The 15,244-nt window shown below is 32.0% G+C and overlaps 1 protein-coding gene across 1 annotated transcript; it reads left to right on the forward strand.

Annotated features, from left to right (window-relative positions):
• Nucleotides 1–3,341: 3,341 nt before the first annotated feature.
• On the forward strand, nucleotides 3,342–14,665 carry LOC124926708 (mediator of RNA polymerase II transcription subunit 33A-like). The gene is made up of 12 exons (XM_047466988.1): nucleotides 3,342–3,764; nucleotides 3,962–4,069; nucleotides 4,216–4,569; nucleotides 5,007–5,320; nucleotides 5,446–5,537; nucleotides 5,816–6,137; nucleotides 10,053–10,263; nucleotides 10,342–10,456; nucleotides 11,189–11,350; nucleotides 11,699–12,332; nucleotides 12,440–12,646; nucleotides 13,395–14,665. Exons 1-12 carry the CDS (start codon nucleotides 3,436–3,438, stop codon nucleotides 14,456–14,458), a joined length of 3,912 nt encoding a protein of 1,303 aa, XP_047322944.1. The 5' UTR covers nucleotides 3,342–3,435; the 3' UTR covers nucleotides 14,459–14,665.
• Nucleotides 14,666–15,244: the final 579 nt, after the last annotated feature.

The raw sequence follows: 15,244 nt of genomic DNA on the forward strand, positions 1-15,244 counted from the left end.
ATATGTTGATGTGTTTAATTTATTTAATGGGTTCTATTTGAATGAAAGTCTTGTGACATTTATTCTTTCTATATTATTATTTTTATTTAAATCACATTACTTAATTGAGAATAATATTTACATATATTATATTTAATATTTTCTTTATCAAATTTAATATTTATTTATTATTATTTAAAATTATTTATATATTATAATAAGTAAGATTTGTTAATTTAAAAGGGATTAACATATTTATCATGATTTTTGAAATAATGTGACATCATTTTTATTTTAATATATTAATATTATTAAAAAAATATTTGTTATTATATTATTATTTATTTCCATACATTAAATCTAAATTATTCAATTTAAAAAATTCTTAAGTTAACAATATATTATTAAAATGGTTTTATTTATATATATATATTTTAATAAGATTAATTATTTTAATTTATATATATAATATATTTATTTAAAATATTTATTAAAATATTACTAATTAACTTCTTTAATTTAATATAATTTCTTTTATCTTAAAAAATATTTTATTCATCTATTTAAATTTATAAAATAAATATTTTAAAATATAAATCTAAAATGTTACTGTAACAAAATAGGTTTTAAAAGTATAATAATTTAAATAAAATATTTAAAATAATAAAATTGTTTACAAATATTTATTTATAAGACTAATAATTTTAATGTACATATAATTCTATTTATAATACAATAATTATTTAAAATAACTTTTTTTTATATATTATTCTGTTTATAATATATTGTTAATTATTTACTATATCAATTAAAACACACTTTAAAAATATGGTTTTATTTATATATTTATTAGAATAAATTTATAATTTTAAAAGAAATAATTATATATTTTAATATCGTATTTAACCAAAATTATATATCTTAAAATTTTAAATGTTAATTTAATTAAATATTTTTTAAAATATATTTTATTTTAAATTAATATTATTTAATTATTAAATAAAATTAAATATATTTTAATTATTAATCTTATAAATATTTTATAAATATTTATAATAAAATGATTAAATTAAAATATAAAATGTATTAAAATTTAATTATAATTAATTTAATATATTTGATTAATTTGGTAAATATTTAATTTAAAATGAAATATACATTTTAAAAATAAATATTATTACTAAATTTAATTTTAAAAATTAAAAATTTAAATTTAATATTTAATAATTATAAATTATAAATTAAAAATAAAACTAAAATTTATTTTTAAAAAAATTACTTTACATTGAATTTGTTGTATTGCCATACACAAGAATCAATCACTCACAATAAGAATCAATATGTAATATGTGATCACAATAAGAATCAATATGTAATATGTGAGTATAAGTGAGAAATTACAAGTTTTACAAAATTGAAGTTAAATATTTTTGGTAAAATAATTATTAAATAAAAAACTTCATTTATATTATTATATATATTCTTATTTTTATGATTTAGTGATTAATAACATCACATTTTATTTTAATAAATAAATTATAAATAAATATAAATAAATAATTTATTACTTTTTAAATAATAATTTTTTAAATAATAATATTATTTTATTATTATTTTATCTTTAAAATATTATTAATTTATAAAGGATTAGTTATGATTTTTAAAATAAACTATTTATTATTATTATTATTTTTTATTAATTATTATTAAAAACATTTGTTATTATATTATTTGTTTGAATATCTTAATTTTAATTAAATATTATTAAAATGAATAAATAATAATATATTTTGAAATTATAATTTTATTTTAATTTATTTAATAAAGTTAACTATTTTAATATATATATAATTATATTTATAATATCTTATTTTAAATTATTAATAAAATATTATTAAATAAATATATTTTTTATAATATAAGTTTTTTTTTATCTTAAAAATAACTTATTATTTATTTAAATTATAAATATTATAATTTATATAAATAAAATATTTTGAAACATTAATATTATTTTGAAACATTTTATAACATTAATAATTTTAATTTATATTTAATATATATATATATATAATATTTTAATATATAATAATTATTTAAACATTCAATTCAATTTAGTTATGATATAGTTAAATATGTATTATAAATAGAATTATATATATTTAAAATATTAATTTGGTTTTATTATTTATTTTTAAATATCTTTTATTCTGAATAAAATATATTATAAGTAGAATTATATATATATTAATTAAATATTTAATTTTATTAAAAAAAATTAAAATTTTATTATAAAGAAAATTATATATATATGTAAACTAGAATTATTAATTCTTAAAAAAAATAAAATTTCAAAATGTTTTATTATTTATAAACAAAAATATATCATAAAAAAATAATTATTTGTTAAGTAGTTAAGTGAACTGTTACCATTTTAGTTAAACAATTTTGTTTTTTTATTTTAGGGTCAGATTTAATAAAAATAAAATACAAATTTAAATAATTTTTTTTTTAAATATACAAAAATTGTTTAGAAAACAAATATCATATTGTTTTTGATTGATTTTAATAATATTTGATTAAATAAGTATTTTAAATTATTTAAGAAGTGTATTATTAATTTTTTTTGGGATGAAAAATCGGTTAGGTTAGACCATTTAACAATTAAACCTTCCAAATTTAATATTCTAAATAATTATTTTTTTAAGTAGGTTAAATTAAAAAAAAAAGATTAATAATGATATTTACAAAATTTGAATATCTCAAATATAAGTATAAATACACCACTTTAACATTATTATTATATAATTTTTTATAATTTTTTTATTGTAAAATCAAATTATGATGTTTTTAAAACTTTTTTCTTTAAATATATATAACTTGAGAGTTAAAAATTAACCTACAAAATATAATATATATAAATATATATAAAATTTTAAATTAAATTGATCTAATGGTTAAGAGTTAATCTTCACACTACACTTAATATTGGTTCGTGCAATTTTGATGTGTCTTAATTAGTGCGATTTTAATTTATTTTGATATGTCTTAATTAGTGCGATTTTAGTTTTGACATGATGTTACAAAGATTTAAATTGAGTATTGCGATATGATAAACAATTTTTTTATACTTAAAAAAATCGAGCTATTCACGGCGTTTTCGTGTTATCGACGCAACTGCATGACTTATTTGATTTTCATCAATATTAACCCATCTTATTAAATTTAATAAAAAATCTAATTTTATAAGGTTTGGTTTATGTTTTATGTGTTTCTTATGATTCTTACTTTATTCTATATGATAGATGACATCAAATTGTCACCCAATAAAGAAAAGAAAAAATTTGTGCGGAAAACGAAAGACATGCAGCTGGGCTACCAACCCATATCTCTCCCTTCACTCTTCAGTATTCCCAAAACCACATTTTTGTTTTCTTGACAGAATTGAGGGTTTAGATGACAGTGGAGACTAAGGCGGAAGCGATAACCAACGGCGAGCCCAAGCCTAACATGTCTACTATCAATGAATTTCAGAATCTACTACTGGAGACGATGAAAGGTTGCGAACAGAGGGGTGAGCCTGTCATTGTCTGGACAATGGAGGTTGCTCACTGCATCGACGAAGCTGGATTAGGGTTCCCCAGTTCTGATTTGGGTATTTTGATTGTCTCTCTGCTGACCGACGCCAGTAATTTACACAAACCGTCCCTTTGGAAGTTCCTTGATCAAGCTCTTTCCTCCTCTCTCGTATCCCGTATCCACGTTCTATCTCTCCTTACTTCCAGGTCAGTTGCATTTTCTCTATTTCATCCTGTATAAGCTATTTTAACATGTCATTGTATTTTCCGAAATGCTCATTTACGGTAAACTTTGTTGTTGTGTTGTTCTAATCAGATACCTAGTTTAATGGAAAGCTCAGTCTGATCAGTCTATCATTTGGTAAAACCTTATTTTCATCCTCCCTTTTGTATCTTTCCTGCAGGGTGATTCCTAAGCGGAATACACAACCCCAGTCCTATAGACTCTATCTTGAACTTTTGCGGATATATGGATTAGTATTTGATGCTCTTGGAGAAGAGTCTTGTGGAGAGTAAGTGTATATCATCAGCTTTTCTTATATTTGATTTTGCAGCTCATAATCATTGTGGACAGATAGGAAATTCAACTATTAATCTAGGTTCTTTTGCTCCCAATCTCTCTAATGTTACATATCATAATTGTTTTCTGTAAATGTAGGATATTAAAATCAATTGATCTCGCCCTTAAGCTATCCCAGACGTATAAAACTCAGGTTGTGGAGCTTGGACATGCTATAGTGTTATGGCTTTTTAGCATCGTCAGTGCATTGGTTGACAGCATATTGTCTGATTTGGGGTTGCATGTGACATCTAAGGATGGTACAAGTGAATTGATAAAAGGTGAAGATAGTGGAAACATGGACATAGATTTTCAAGATAGCGAGATTCTTCAGACAAATGGACACTGTGAAAATATAAGGAGATTGAATTGGCATGTGGCACTGGATGTGTTGGGACAAATTATAGAAAACAAGAAGGCTATTGTTCTACTTCGCCTTGTTCACTTGAATATGTATGTGTGTTCTTCTATCTGAATATAGTTTATGTCACTCTTCCTCATTCTTTACAGTCTCAATTCCAATTTATTGATTTATCTCCAAAGGACTAGTTGTAAGCTCTAGAACCTTATTGCAATTTGTTTTTTCCGTAATACTCAGCTGTTCCCCTTTCTTATGTCAACTGCATGAACACTGAATATAAGTATGCTTTTTATATGCATAAATGAACTGAATCCGTGTAGAAATTGGAAGTCTTAATTTACATTATTTGCTTCTCTCAATTTTTAAAATATTATTGAAAGAGAGTTGCAGAGAATTTACTCTGTTGCAATGAGTTATCATGTATGCATATGACCTAATGTATTACTGTTCTGATGTCAAATTTACACAGTTTAACTGTAAATTTCCCATATCTTATATCTTTTCCTTTGGTTGGGGAATTTTGTTTTAGGCCTGAAACCTTCAATGGGTTGATACAAAAGATGAATTTTCTTGAAAGTCATAAGCTAGTATCACTAAAGTTGGAGTCCAAACAGCTTTTTGTAAGAGCTTCTACGAACATTCAAAGAATTTTGAACTTTGAATATGAGTTGAACAAGCGCAAGATGGTGGGGATGCTCACATGTATACAATCTTGTTATCGAATTCCTAGCTGCTATTCTGGATCTGGTTTGTCTGCTTGTTGGATTCCTTTCGACATTTGCATGGAGAATGCCATGAATGGAAGACAATTTTCTGTCACATCTTCAATTGACGTCTTTGCAGGTAAATTCACCTAAAGATTTCTTCCTGGAGATATTCTGTTTCATTATTTTGCCATTCTATTTTAATTGGAAAAGCTTTACCACTGCAAGGACTTTGTAACTTATACTGTTGTTGCATACTTGCAGAAACAATCAAAACACTTCAAGTACTTAACTGTGCAAGTTGGGAAGAAACCTTCCTGGCGCTATGGCTTTCTTCCCTGCGGCTTGTGCAACGAGTTGAGTTTAGAAAACACTGCACAACATGAATTTCTTTATTTTTTAGATCATGGTTTTTTCCCTTGGAGGCTGGCATAGCATCCCATGGCCATGACCTCACTTCATTGAATGTGTTCTTAGAGAGAATCTGTCATATGCTATTATTTCATTCTAACCTTTACAGAATCAAACTAATACCTCAACTTCTTAATTCAAACTCTTAATAACATGAACTTCTTACCGTTGCTATAAATTTCATGACTCTTAAATTCATATTATTTTTCATGTTCGATTTCAGGAACGTGACCCCCTAGAAGGCCCTATTCCTCATCTTGAGTCTCGTCTTTGCATCCTATTGTCCATTACCCCCTTAGCTATTGCTCTTGTGTTGAAGGATGATGCTGTACAATGTTGTCAGGAGAGTGATCATACATCAAGGAAAAATGGTCTAGTTTCTTCGCTGCAGATTCTAGGACAGTACACAGACCTCTTATGTCCCCCAACATCGATTGTCAATGCAGCAAATAGTGCAGCTTCTAAAGCAACAAATTTCTCTTATAATGCCAAAACTATGAAGGATGATAGGGGAGATAGTCATATCGATACTTCTCTGGCAGCTGGTAATTCTTCTAAGTGAGGTGATCTTAGTTCTCATGACATGATATGAATTGATTATACTATTGCATGTTAGTATGTTATCCTAGGCCTTGTTTATAATGTGGGTTATTTGAGATTAATTCCAAATAACTGTAACAGGTGGGTTAAGTCATAATGGGTTTGCTTAAGCCCTGTAGTAAATAAAGACTGTCTTTACAGACATTAAATACCTATTAAGTAATATAGTTTAGGCCTTATACAGGGGATCAAATATGCTGTTCCAGATTTTGTGTTCCATTCTGTACCATCTTGTGAAAATAGGTTGACTTCTTATTTTCCCTCTTCATTCTCTTCATTACTTTTAACTCATTCTATAAAATGAACTTTTGACTCATTCTATAAAATGACCAATTTTTTTTTGAAGGTAGTACAAAGTGGATCATAAAATCTGGAACAACAGATTTGAACCCCTTATACAGTTATAATGAGTTATAATGAGTTGTAATTTCTATAAGTAGTTGTGCTGAATAATGAGTTGAAAGAGTAATATGTTTCTCTCATCTACTGTCTATCTCTTCTCTCCCATCTTGATTCTCTATTATCTCATCGTCTTCTATGTTGGTTACTGTTACATTAGTATCATATTCACTTTCCTGGTACTATGGACATGGTAGAAACATGCTCACAACTGGAGATGGATACTTTGAAGGATGCGATTATCACTCTTACGAACCAAATCGTGATCCAATCCACTCAGATCGAAGTGCGGTCGGAACACATGACTACACAAGCGGAGAGGCTCGGTAATCATGACAACCATATGGCTTGCATGATGCGTCTTCTGGAGATAGGTTCACAGACTAGAGCACTAGGAGAAGGCACCTCTAGTGATGGTTCACAAGTTCAACATGGAGATCGTGAGAAGTTGATGATTACAGAGCTCCAACGTGGTTCACGAAGATTGATTTTCCGAAGTTTGATGGTTAGGTTGTCGTTGGATGGATCCTCACAGCGGAACAATTCTTTCGTGAAGCGACAAAGGCTCATGCCGCTTCAGGTCACTTGACGGGAAACACAAAGACATGGTATGGTTTCTTCCTCTGCCATCGACTGAATTAAAAGAAGCTATGCTCACTAATTTTTGTCTGAAGCCGTTTGAAGGCCTATCTATGAATGCCCTTATCAAACTTAGACAATTTGGTTTGATTAAGGATCATAAAGGGTTGTTCATCGATATTATGCAGTAAAGCAATTGCCGAACTTCCCTGATGATGAGTTAATTAGTGGATATTTAGGGGTATTGAAGAAGAAACTGCGAATGCAGTAAGGATGATGAAGCCTTGTACATTTTTGAGGCCAATATTACACAGTTTTAAATCATAAGTCGACGTTGTTCTACAAGGGCTTACCTATGTTACCAACTCCTCAACCTTTTTCTTCTTCTGCCAAACCTTTTTCGCAATCCACATCTTCACATAACCTCTCGCTTTCTTCTGCGTCTTCCAGTCCATTCATTCCACCAACTTCCTCTGTCACTTTCAATGTGTCTCGGCCTTCCTTGTCTCGTTCTCCTAGCACGTGGAGACGCCTCAATAAAAAACCAGAGAGGAGAAAATGGCTAAGGGCTTATATTTCACATGTGATGAGAAGTACAATAGAAATCATGTGTAAGGCTGTGTTATTTGTCATTTTTCCTACTGAGGGTGATGCAAAGATACATCTTGAACCTGATTTCTTTCTGAACATCTTCCTTCCGATATTCTTTTCTGAACATCACTCCTAGTATTTCCATTAACATTTTGAATGGAAATCATACAGTTAGTACAATGTGCATTGCAGGAAATGATTGGCCAATGTTCTGTTTTGATTTAGATCGATTCGGGCAGTACTCACAACTTCCTCAATCCTCGTATCCTTCGTCACATTCCTTTACTGTTTGATCCGTTGAATCCTCAACTTCCTCAATCCTCAACTCTGAATATGTCCATTTCCGTTGTGGATGAATCTTCTCTTGTTAGTTTGAGATTTATCACTAACAATTGCAGATGCATGGATTAAATTTCTCAAATGATGTTCATATGCTCAATAGTTGATTTCTCAGGTGAATTCACTTGCAATTTCAGCCAACTCACAATGAAGTTCATATGAGAGGGATCTGAAATTACTTTGTATGGTAGTCAAGCGGGAGAAATCAGCCTTATATCAGTGAATTAGTTATCTTCGGCTGAAGAAGCTTAGTTCAGCTGAGTATGATCTGAGCTCCTTATTTGCGAGTGGTTCGTCACCAGTCTAGGAGGCCACAGGTCCAACTACCAACACAGCTACCACCTATACATGATTTTGATCATAAAATTGTATTAAAAGATGGCACTAACCTTATTTGTTCTAGGCCGTATCGATATACAAAGTTACTGAAAGATGAAATCTAGAAAATTGTGGAGAAAATGTCAAGTCCATTTTCCTCACAGGTGGTCCTTGATCGTATGAAGGATCTCTCTTGGTGGTTGTGTGTCAACTATTGTCGCCTCAATGATGCCACTATTAAAGCCAAAATTTGGATCCCTATTATTGAGGAGTTGATTGACGAGCTTCATGGTAGCACTATATATACCAAGTTGGACCTTCGAGCAGGGTATCATCAAGTGCGAATGAGCCCAGAGGATGTCCAAAAAACTGTCTTCCGGACTCCTGACAGTCATTTCAATATCTTAGTAATGCTGATTGGGCTTACAAATGCCCCCTCGACGTTCCAATCGTTAACGAATGTTTTCTTTCGCCAATTTCTGCGCAAGTTCATGTTGGTGTTTTTCGATGATATTCTTATCTACAACAAGACGCTCGAAGATCATTTGTATAACTTTCTGTTGTTTTTTTCAAGTGCTCAACTCTCACTCCATGTTTCTGAAACATAGCAAGTGCTCCTTTGCTTCTTTGGAGGTCGAGTATCTAGGACATGCTATTTTGGAAACCGGAGATGTGGCTTACCCAACAATGGGCAACCTGTCCCAATCCATGCCCCATATATCCGTGGTTCTTCGGTGGAAGCAGTCGATAGTCGATTGTTAGTGGCCATAGAAGCAATTATAACTCTCCTGAAATTTCATCTTGTTAAAGCTCAGACACGAATGAAACTTCAAGTAGATAAACTGCGACAAGACTATCTTTTCTGTTGACGACTGGGTGTTCGTGAAACTGCATCCATACCGCTAACAATACGGCTAGAGTAGGGTCTTTCGCGTATAAACTCTTGCTTCCTCTAAATACTATGATTTATGATGTATTTCATGTTTCGCAATTCAAGAAATAAATTGGGGATTTTTGGCTGCTCCCAAATTCCTTCCATTTTAGGGCACACGGCGTCTGTTCCGGTGGCTATTTTGGTTGACAGTGATAAAGAAGTGGGGAACACAACACAAAGGGTGTTCTTGGTGCGATGAGATCATTCGGAGATTGAAGACGCGACATGGGAGGAGAGTGATTCTCTTTGCCCTCGGTTTCCGATATTCAGAGCCTTGTGCAGTTATAATGGAGTTGTAATTTCTATAGGTAGTTGTGGCACAATAGTAACTGAATCATGAATTGAAAGAGTAATATGTTTTTTTTTTTATCATATACTCTCTTTTCTCCATTGTGATTCTCTATTATGTCATCCTGTTGGTTACTATTACAATAATCTGTCCAATCAGCAATTTACTCGTCAATTACATCGTTCATTAATCAACCAAATATCCTCTATTTAAATCATTATATATTTATACCCTTAATATCTTTTTACCCGAACAACCCGATTTTCTACAACCTATGTCAAACAAGGTTATTGGAAATAACCACTTGGTTATTCAAATAACCCAAGATCAAACAATTCCCTAATGTGTTTTTGACTTTATTCTGCATTCATGTTCCCTGTTCTCTTTAGAGCTAATTGTTTCTTTTTGCAGGTGGAGACATGAGGCATCTCATAGTGGAAGCTTGCATAGCGAGGAAGTTACTTGATACATCTGCATATTTCTGGTGTGATTACATTTCTGCATCTGTAACTCCATCGCCCAATCATTTATCCCTGGAAAGATCCCCTTGGTTAGAATTTATGGGAGGATCTCCACTAACTGGTCCACTAGTAGATGAGCTCATGGAAGTTCCAGCTTCAAGGTAGTTGTGGAGATAGATTATTATTTTTTTTGTGAGAAACATATTGCTTAAATTGAATGCATTCTTCTCCTATTAAAGCTTAGAAGAGATTGAGAAGTTGCACCATGTTGCTCTGAATGGATCATTAGAGGAGAAATCTGCTGCTGCAAAAATTGTATGTGGTGCTTCTCTCAGTAGTGGATGGAATATTCAGGTGAGTCCGAATGATTATTTTTTGTATTATTGGCTGTGTATTTGGAAACAATTGATTTCTAAGAAGCATAAAGGATAAGAGTGACGATAGAGAAATGAAAATGCTGATGCTTTTATTTCAGTTTTTGTATGCAATTTTTAGAGATATTTACATGCATCCTCTTAATGATGCGATTAGAACACCCCTAAATCTGTTAAGTCTGTTTACTATGACGTTATCATGATTTTTCTCGGAAAAAAAGTCATGTTATCATTATAGCAACTGGCATTGTGTTCAAAGAATGGTCATATCAAGGGGAGATTTCATATTGAGCCTATGGAAAAACTGGTATTTTGTTGAAAAATTGCCAACATGAAAATTGGAAGTGATTTTATTTTATTTCGTTTGGTATAAAGATATGATCATGATTTAGTGTTATTTGTATTGCTTCATTTGGTATACAATTTATTTTTTAAATCATGATTCAAATGATAAGTGTTATTTTTGTTTCATTTGGTATACATTTATTTTTCTACCTCATGATCCAAATTATTTTGTGGATGTTGATTGAAATTATTTTTTAGATGATTGTGATTTTTGCACACATAACAAATATAGATCTTTAAGTATATCAGTCCCATAAAAAGAATGTATACCAAAACAGCCCATTTTGTATACAAAGTCGATGCAGTTTAGCTGTGGATTTATTTTGTGATTTAAATAGTTACAGATTTTATTCAAATCTTTTTACAGGAACATGTTGTGCGTTTGATAGTCAAGCTTCTTTCTCCTCCTATACCGCCCAATCACACTGGAGTAAGGAGTCATCTTGTTGATCATATGCCTGTGCTGAGCGCAATCTTATTTGGGGTTTCATCTGTTGATACTGTTCACATTCTATCATTACACGGAATGGTAAGCAAAATATTTCTGTTGCAATCCAAGTTTTCTCAGCACTTACTTTGTATCATGTATCCACTTATTTATGACTCAGATAATATCCATTTGGAAACACTTTTTATATTTGTTTCTGAATCTGGATCCACATATAGAAATGTTTAGAAACTAACATGAGTCAGACAAATTCAAAAAATTATTTCTGTACAAAACAAATTCAAAAGTGTTTCCAAATGGGTCTGAGTCTGCAAAAGTGGCAGGTTCTGACTTCTGAGTATGAGAATAAATTCGGCATTCTTGCTATCTTCTGATTGTCTTCTTTATGTACTGTTAATACCTATTAACTTGACCTAATCTTTCCTATAGATGCCGGAGGTTGCAGCCGCACTAACTCCTATTTGTGAGACATATGGGTCACTTGTACCACAAACATCAAGCCACAAAACAAGCTTATCTAATACATCCTCAATTTACATGATCTTTTCGTCTGCATTTCTGTTGCTTCTTCGGCTATGGAAATTCTATCAACCGCTTCTTGAGCAATGTATTCCAGGGAGAGGAACAATTGGAGGGGAGCTTACATTGGAATATCTTTTGATATTGTGTGACAGACGAATCCAGTCAGATAACTCTGTTACTGCAGGAGAAAAGGTTGGTTCAGATACTAAAAGCCATCTCGACTCTTATCCAAAATTGCGGGCTTGGTATTGCCATAACAGATTGTCTGTAGCATCAACTGATTCTGGTCTCTCAACTGGAAATCCAGTTCACCAAGTTGCTAACAAGATCCTGAGTACTTTATACGGGAAAATGACAAAAACAGGAACAGTGTCTGGTGATACTTCAGTTAGCTCAGGTTCGTTGGCAAGTTCTGAAGAAGATGTTTGTGAAATGCCTGTTCTCCCCGCGTGGGACATGCTTGAAGCCATACCTTTTGTTCTTGAGGCAATCCTTACTGCTTGTGCCCATGGAAGGCTCTCATCAAGAGATTTGACAACAGGTTTAGCTACTAAGTTCCCTTTTGTGCTCGAGGCATTTTCTATTTATTTTATTTTTTTAATTTGGTATTGGCCTACATCTGCTGATCCATCCTTCATTTCCTTGCAGGCCTTAGGGACATTGTCGACTTTTTGCCTGCTTCTCTTGCAGCTATAATTAGTTACTTCTCTGCTGAAATTACTCGGGGCATATGGAAGCCAGTAGACATGGATGGAATAGACTGGCCTAGTCCAGCAGGAAATCTTGCATCCATTGACGCTGAAATCAAGGAAATACTTGCCGCTGTAGGTGTTAATGTTCCAAGCTGCTCATTTGGTGGGTTAGGTTTATTTACCTGTTCTTATTCTTTTCCATTATACTAGTAGTATGCATTTCATTTTCTCTTGCGGGAAAGTGATTAAAGTGACTCCTATTTGGAAACACTTCCTATCTTTTGGATCTGGATCTAAATTCAGATTAAGATGAGAAATTGCCAATAAATTTTCAAATCTGTGTGTGACTAAGTGAAGTCACTTGAAGAGAAAGGGGATTTCATATATTTTGTATTGATTAACTAATACAAGTAAGCTACGATTTATAGGCAATATAGAAGAAACTAAAGAAAATGATGGAATGACTTCCTAGATATGTATTAATGAACTTTTGTTGCAAAGACACAAGGGCCTAATTTGATAATTCCATTACTAAGTTGTGTTTTCAGATGAGATATCTTACAATAAAAAAAGTGTTTCTAAATGGGATATTTAGCACGAGTTCTTATCTACCTCAACAAGAGGTCAAGCATTAGTTAGTTAAGCGATATAAGGTGAAGGAAAAACATTTTACATCTGGATTCAGATCCAAATGTGAAACCGTCAATAAATTTGTGAATCTGTGTCTGCCTGAGTTCCATTTTCAAAAGTAATCTCATCTGAATCCACATCTAGTTGAGATACTTTATAAGAATTTTTTTTTTGAAAGAAATTCTTTTACGGTTTCTCATATGGATAGATTGAATATTTATGTGTTAAAAAGCTCCCCTAATTAGTTTTTCTAATGTTGTGATTAATTTTTCTATACACAGGAGGGTCATTACCAGCAAAACTTCCACTCCCAATGGCAGCCCTAGTGAGCTTAACAATCACATTCAAGCTAGACAAGAGCTTAGAATACATACTCGCGGTCACTGGTCCCGCCATGGAGAGATGTGCCTCAGCCTGTTCATGGCCAAGCATGCCCATAGTCAGCTCTCTTTGGGTCCAAAAGGTCCGGCGTTGGCATGACTTCATTGTCGTATCATGTTCCCGCTCAGTCTTCATAAAAAACCAAGAACCCGTGTCTCAGCTTCTCAGAAGTTGCTTCACCGCCTTTCTCGGGTCCTACAATTCCAAACAAACTGGAGTCAACAGCCTATTAGGAACGTACATCTCATCTCCCGGCTTATACCCACGCGTTTCCCCTGGTTTCCTTTACCTACGCACCTGCCGTTCAATCCACAACGTTCAATACATCAATAACGTGATCATAAAGCTCGTGGTCGAGTTTTCGCGAAGCTTAGTAGCTAACAAGGGCTCTCCGCGTTTGAAATCAACCGAAGCCTCGTTTGCTATCGCGGCGGTTAAAGCGAGAGAAGCGGCAATGCTTGGTTCGAGTCTTTTGTGCGTTTCAGGTGGGGTACAGTTAGTACAGGAGCTTTATCAAGATAGTATCGTGAATTGGCTATTATCGTCGAGAGATGTTCATACTGGAACTGTGGGTCGGGTGATAGAAGGATACGCGGTCGCGTGTTTGATGGTTTTCTCGGGAGCTTCTATTTGGGGGGTTATGGAAAGGGCTCCTTCTTGGTCAATGTCGAGAAACAGGTTGAAATTTGTGAGTGATCATATGGATTTTGTGGGGAGTGTTGTTGATGGGAATGTATGGATTGGACGTGATATGATTACTTGGAGAGCTTATGTATCGTGTTTGGTTGATTTGGTGGTTAGGTTTGCGCCGTTTTGGGTTATGGAGTTGAAAAGGGAGACTTTGGTTAAATTGGCGAAGGGTTTGAGTGGCTGGGGTCAGTTGGATCTTGCGATTTTGTTGCTTGAGAAGGGCGGGAAGAAGGTTATGGGTTCGGTGGTTGAACTTGTGAGTACGATTTCTTGAATTATGATCATAGATGGTTAACTAGGTTTAGAAAGTGTTTTGGCTTTAGAGGGATGGATGATCTTGAACAAAGAAGAATACAACGGATTTTGATGATTAGATTCGAGACAAAGTTGCCATTTACAAACGTTTTCTTTCATGCGTTTGGTTTTGGATGTGGATCAATGATTATTTTATTTGGTATAGAAGAGAATTTTTTGGGATCAAGTTATGTTCTTTCTTACAACGTTATAATTTTTGACATATACATAACAAATGCATCTTTTTAGATCACAAAATAATTGATCCCAAAACAGAACACAGTAAACTGCACACTTAAAAAGTATTCACATGTATAAATATTTACATTTACTTGTAGAGTACTTGAGAGAGATGGCAACAAATGACTCACTGCACTCTTTTTTTCTATATTGAATTAATTGTAAAATGTTAAAAGAGAAGAATTAAATACACAAATTAAGTGGGAAATTAATATTAATATTTACACTCTCCCTCATATTGGGAGGTACAAACATACCTAACTTGCCTAATTAATAAATCTTGGAATGTAGGAAACAAGCATCAAATACAAAAAGAGGTAAGTAAATATTGTGTTGGAAGCATTACATAAGAGTTAAAGCTCGCATGCTCCACTAACCATCAAGCGACCAGGCTCTTGAAATCGTCTCGACTCGAGGCCTGTTTTCTTGAAGTGGATTTTCCATAATCTATTTTCAAAAACATGAATTGTAATAGCAATATAATAGAGCTGTTCGAGATTCAATAGGATGGTTTTAAAAGAAAAAA

Source organism: Impatiens glandulifera, chromosome 2, assembly GCF_907164915.1.
Source record: "Impatiens glandulifera chromosome 2, dImpGla2.1, whole genome shotgun sequence".
In the NCBI taxonomy this organism is placed as follows: Eukaryota; Viridiplantae; Streptophyta; class Magnoliopsida; order Ericales; family Balsaminaceae; genus Impatiens; species Impatiens glandulifera.

What these genes read in the sequence shown, in the direction of transcription:
- LOC124926708 (XM_047466988.1), top strand. Translation starts at nt 3,436, where the DNA reads ATGACAGTGGAGACTAAGGCGGAAGCGATAACCAACGGCGAGCCCAAG. An exon ending in GTAGTGGATGGAATATTCAG is followed by an intron (nt 10,457 to 11,188) that starts GTGAGTCCGAAT and finishes ATCTTTTTACAG; the next exon opens with GAACATGTTGTGCGTTTGAT. An exon ending in TGTTCCAAGCTGCTCATTTG is followed by an intron (nt 12,647 to 13,394) that starts GTGGGTTAGGTT and finishes TTCTATACACAG; the next exon opens with GAGGGTCATTACCAGCAAAA.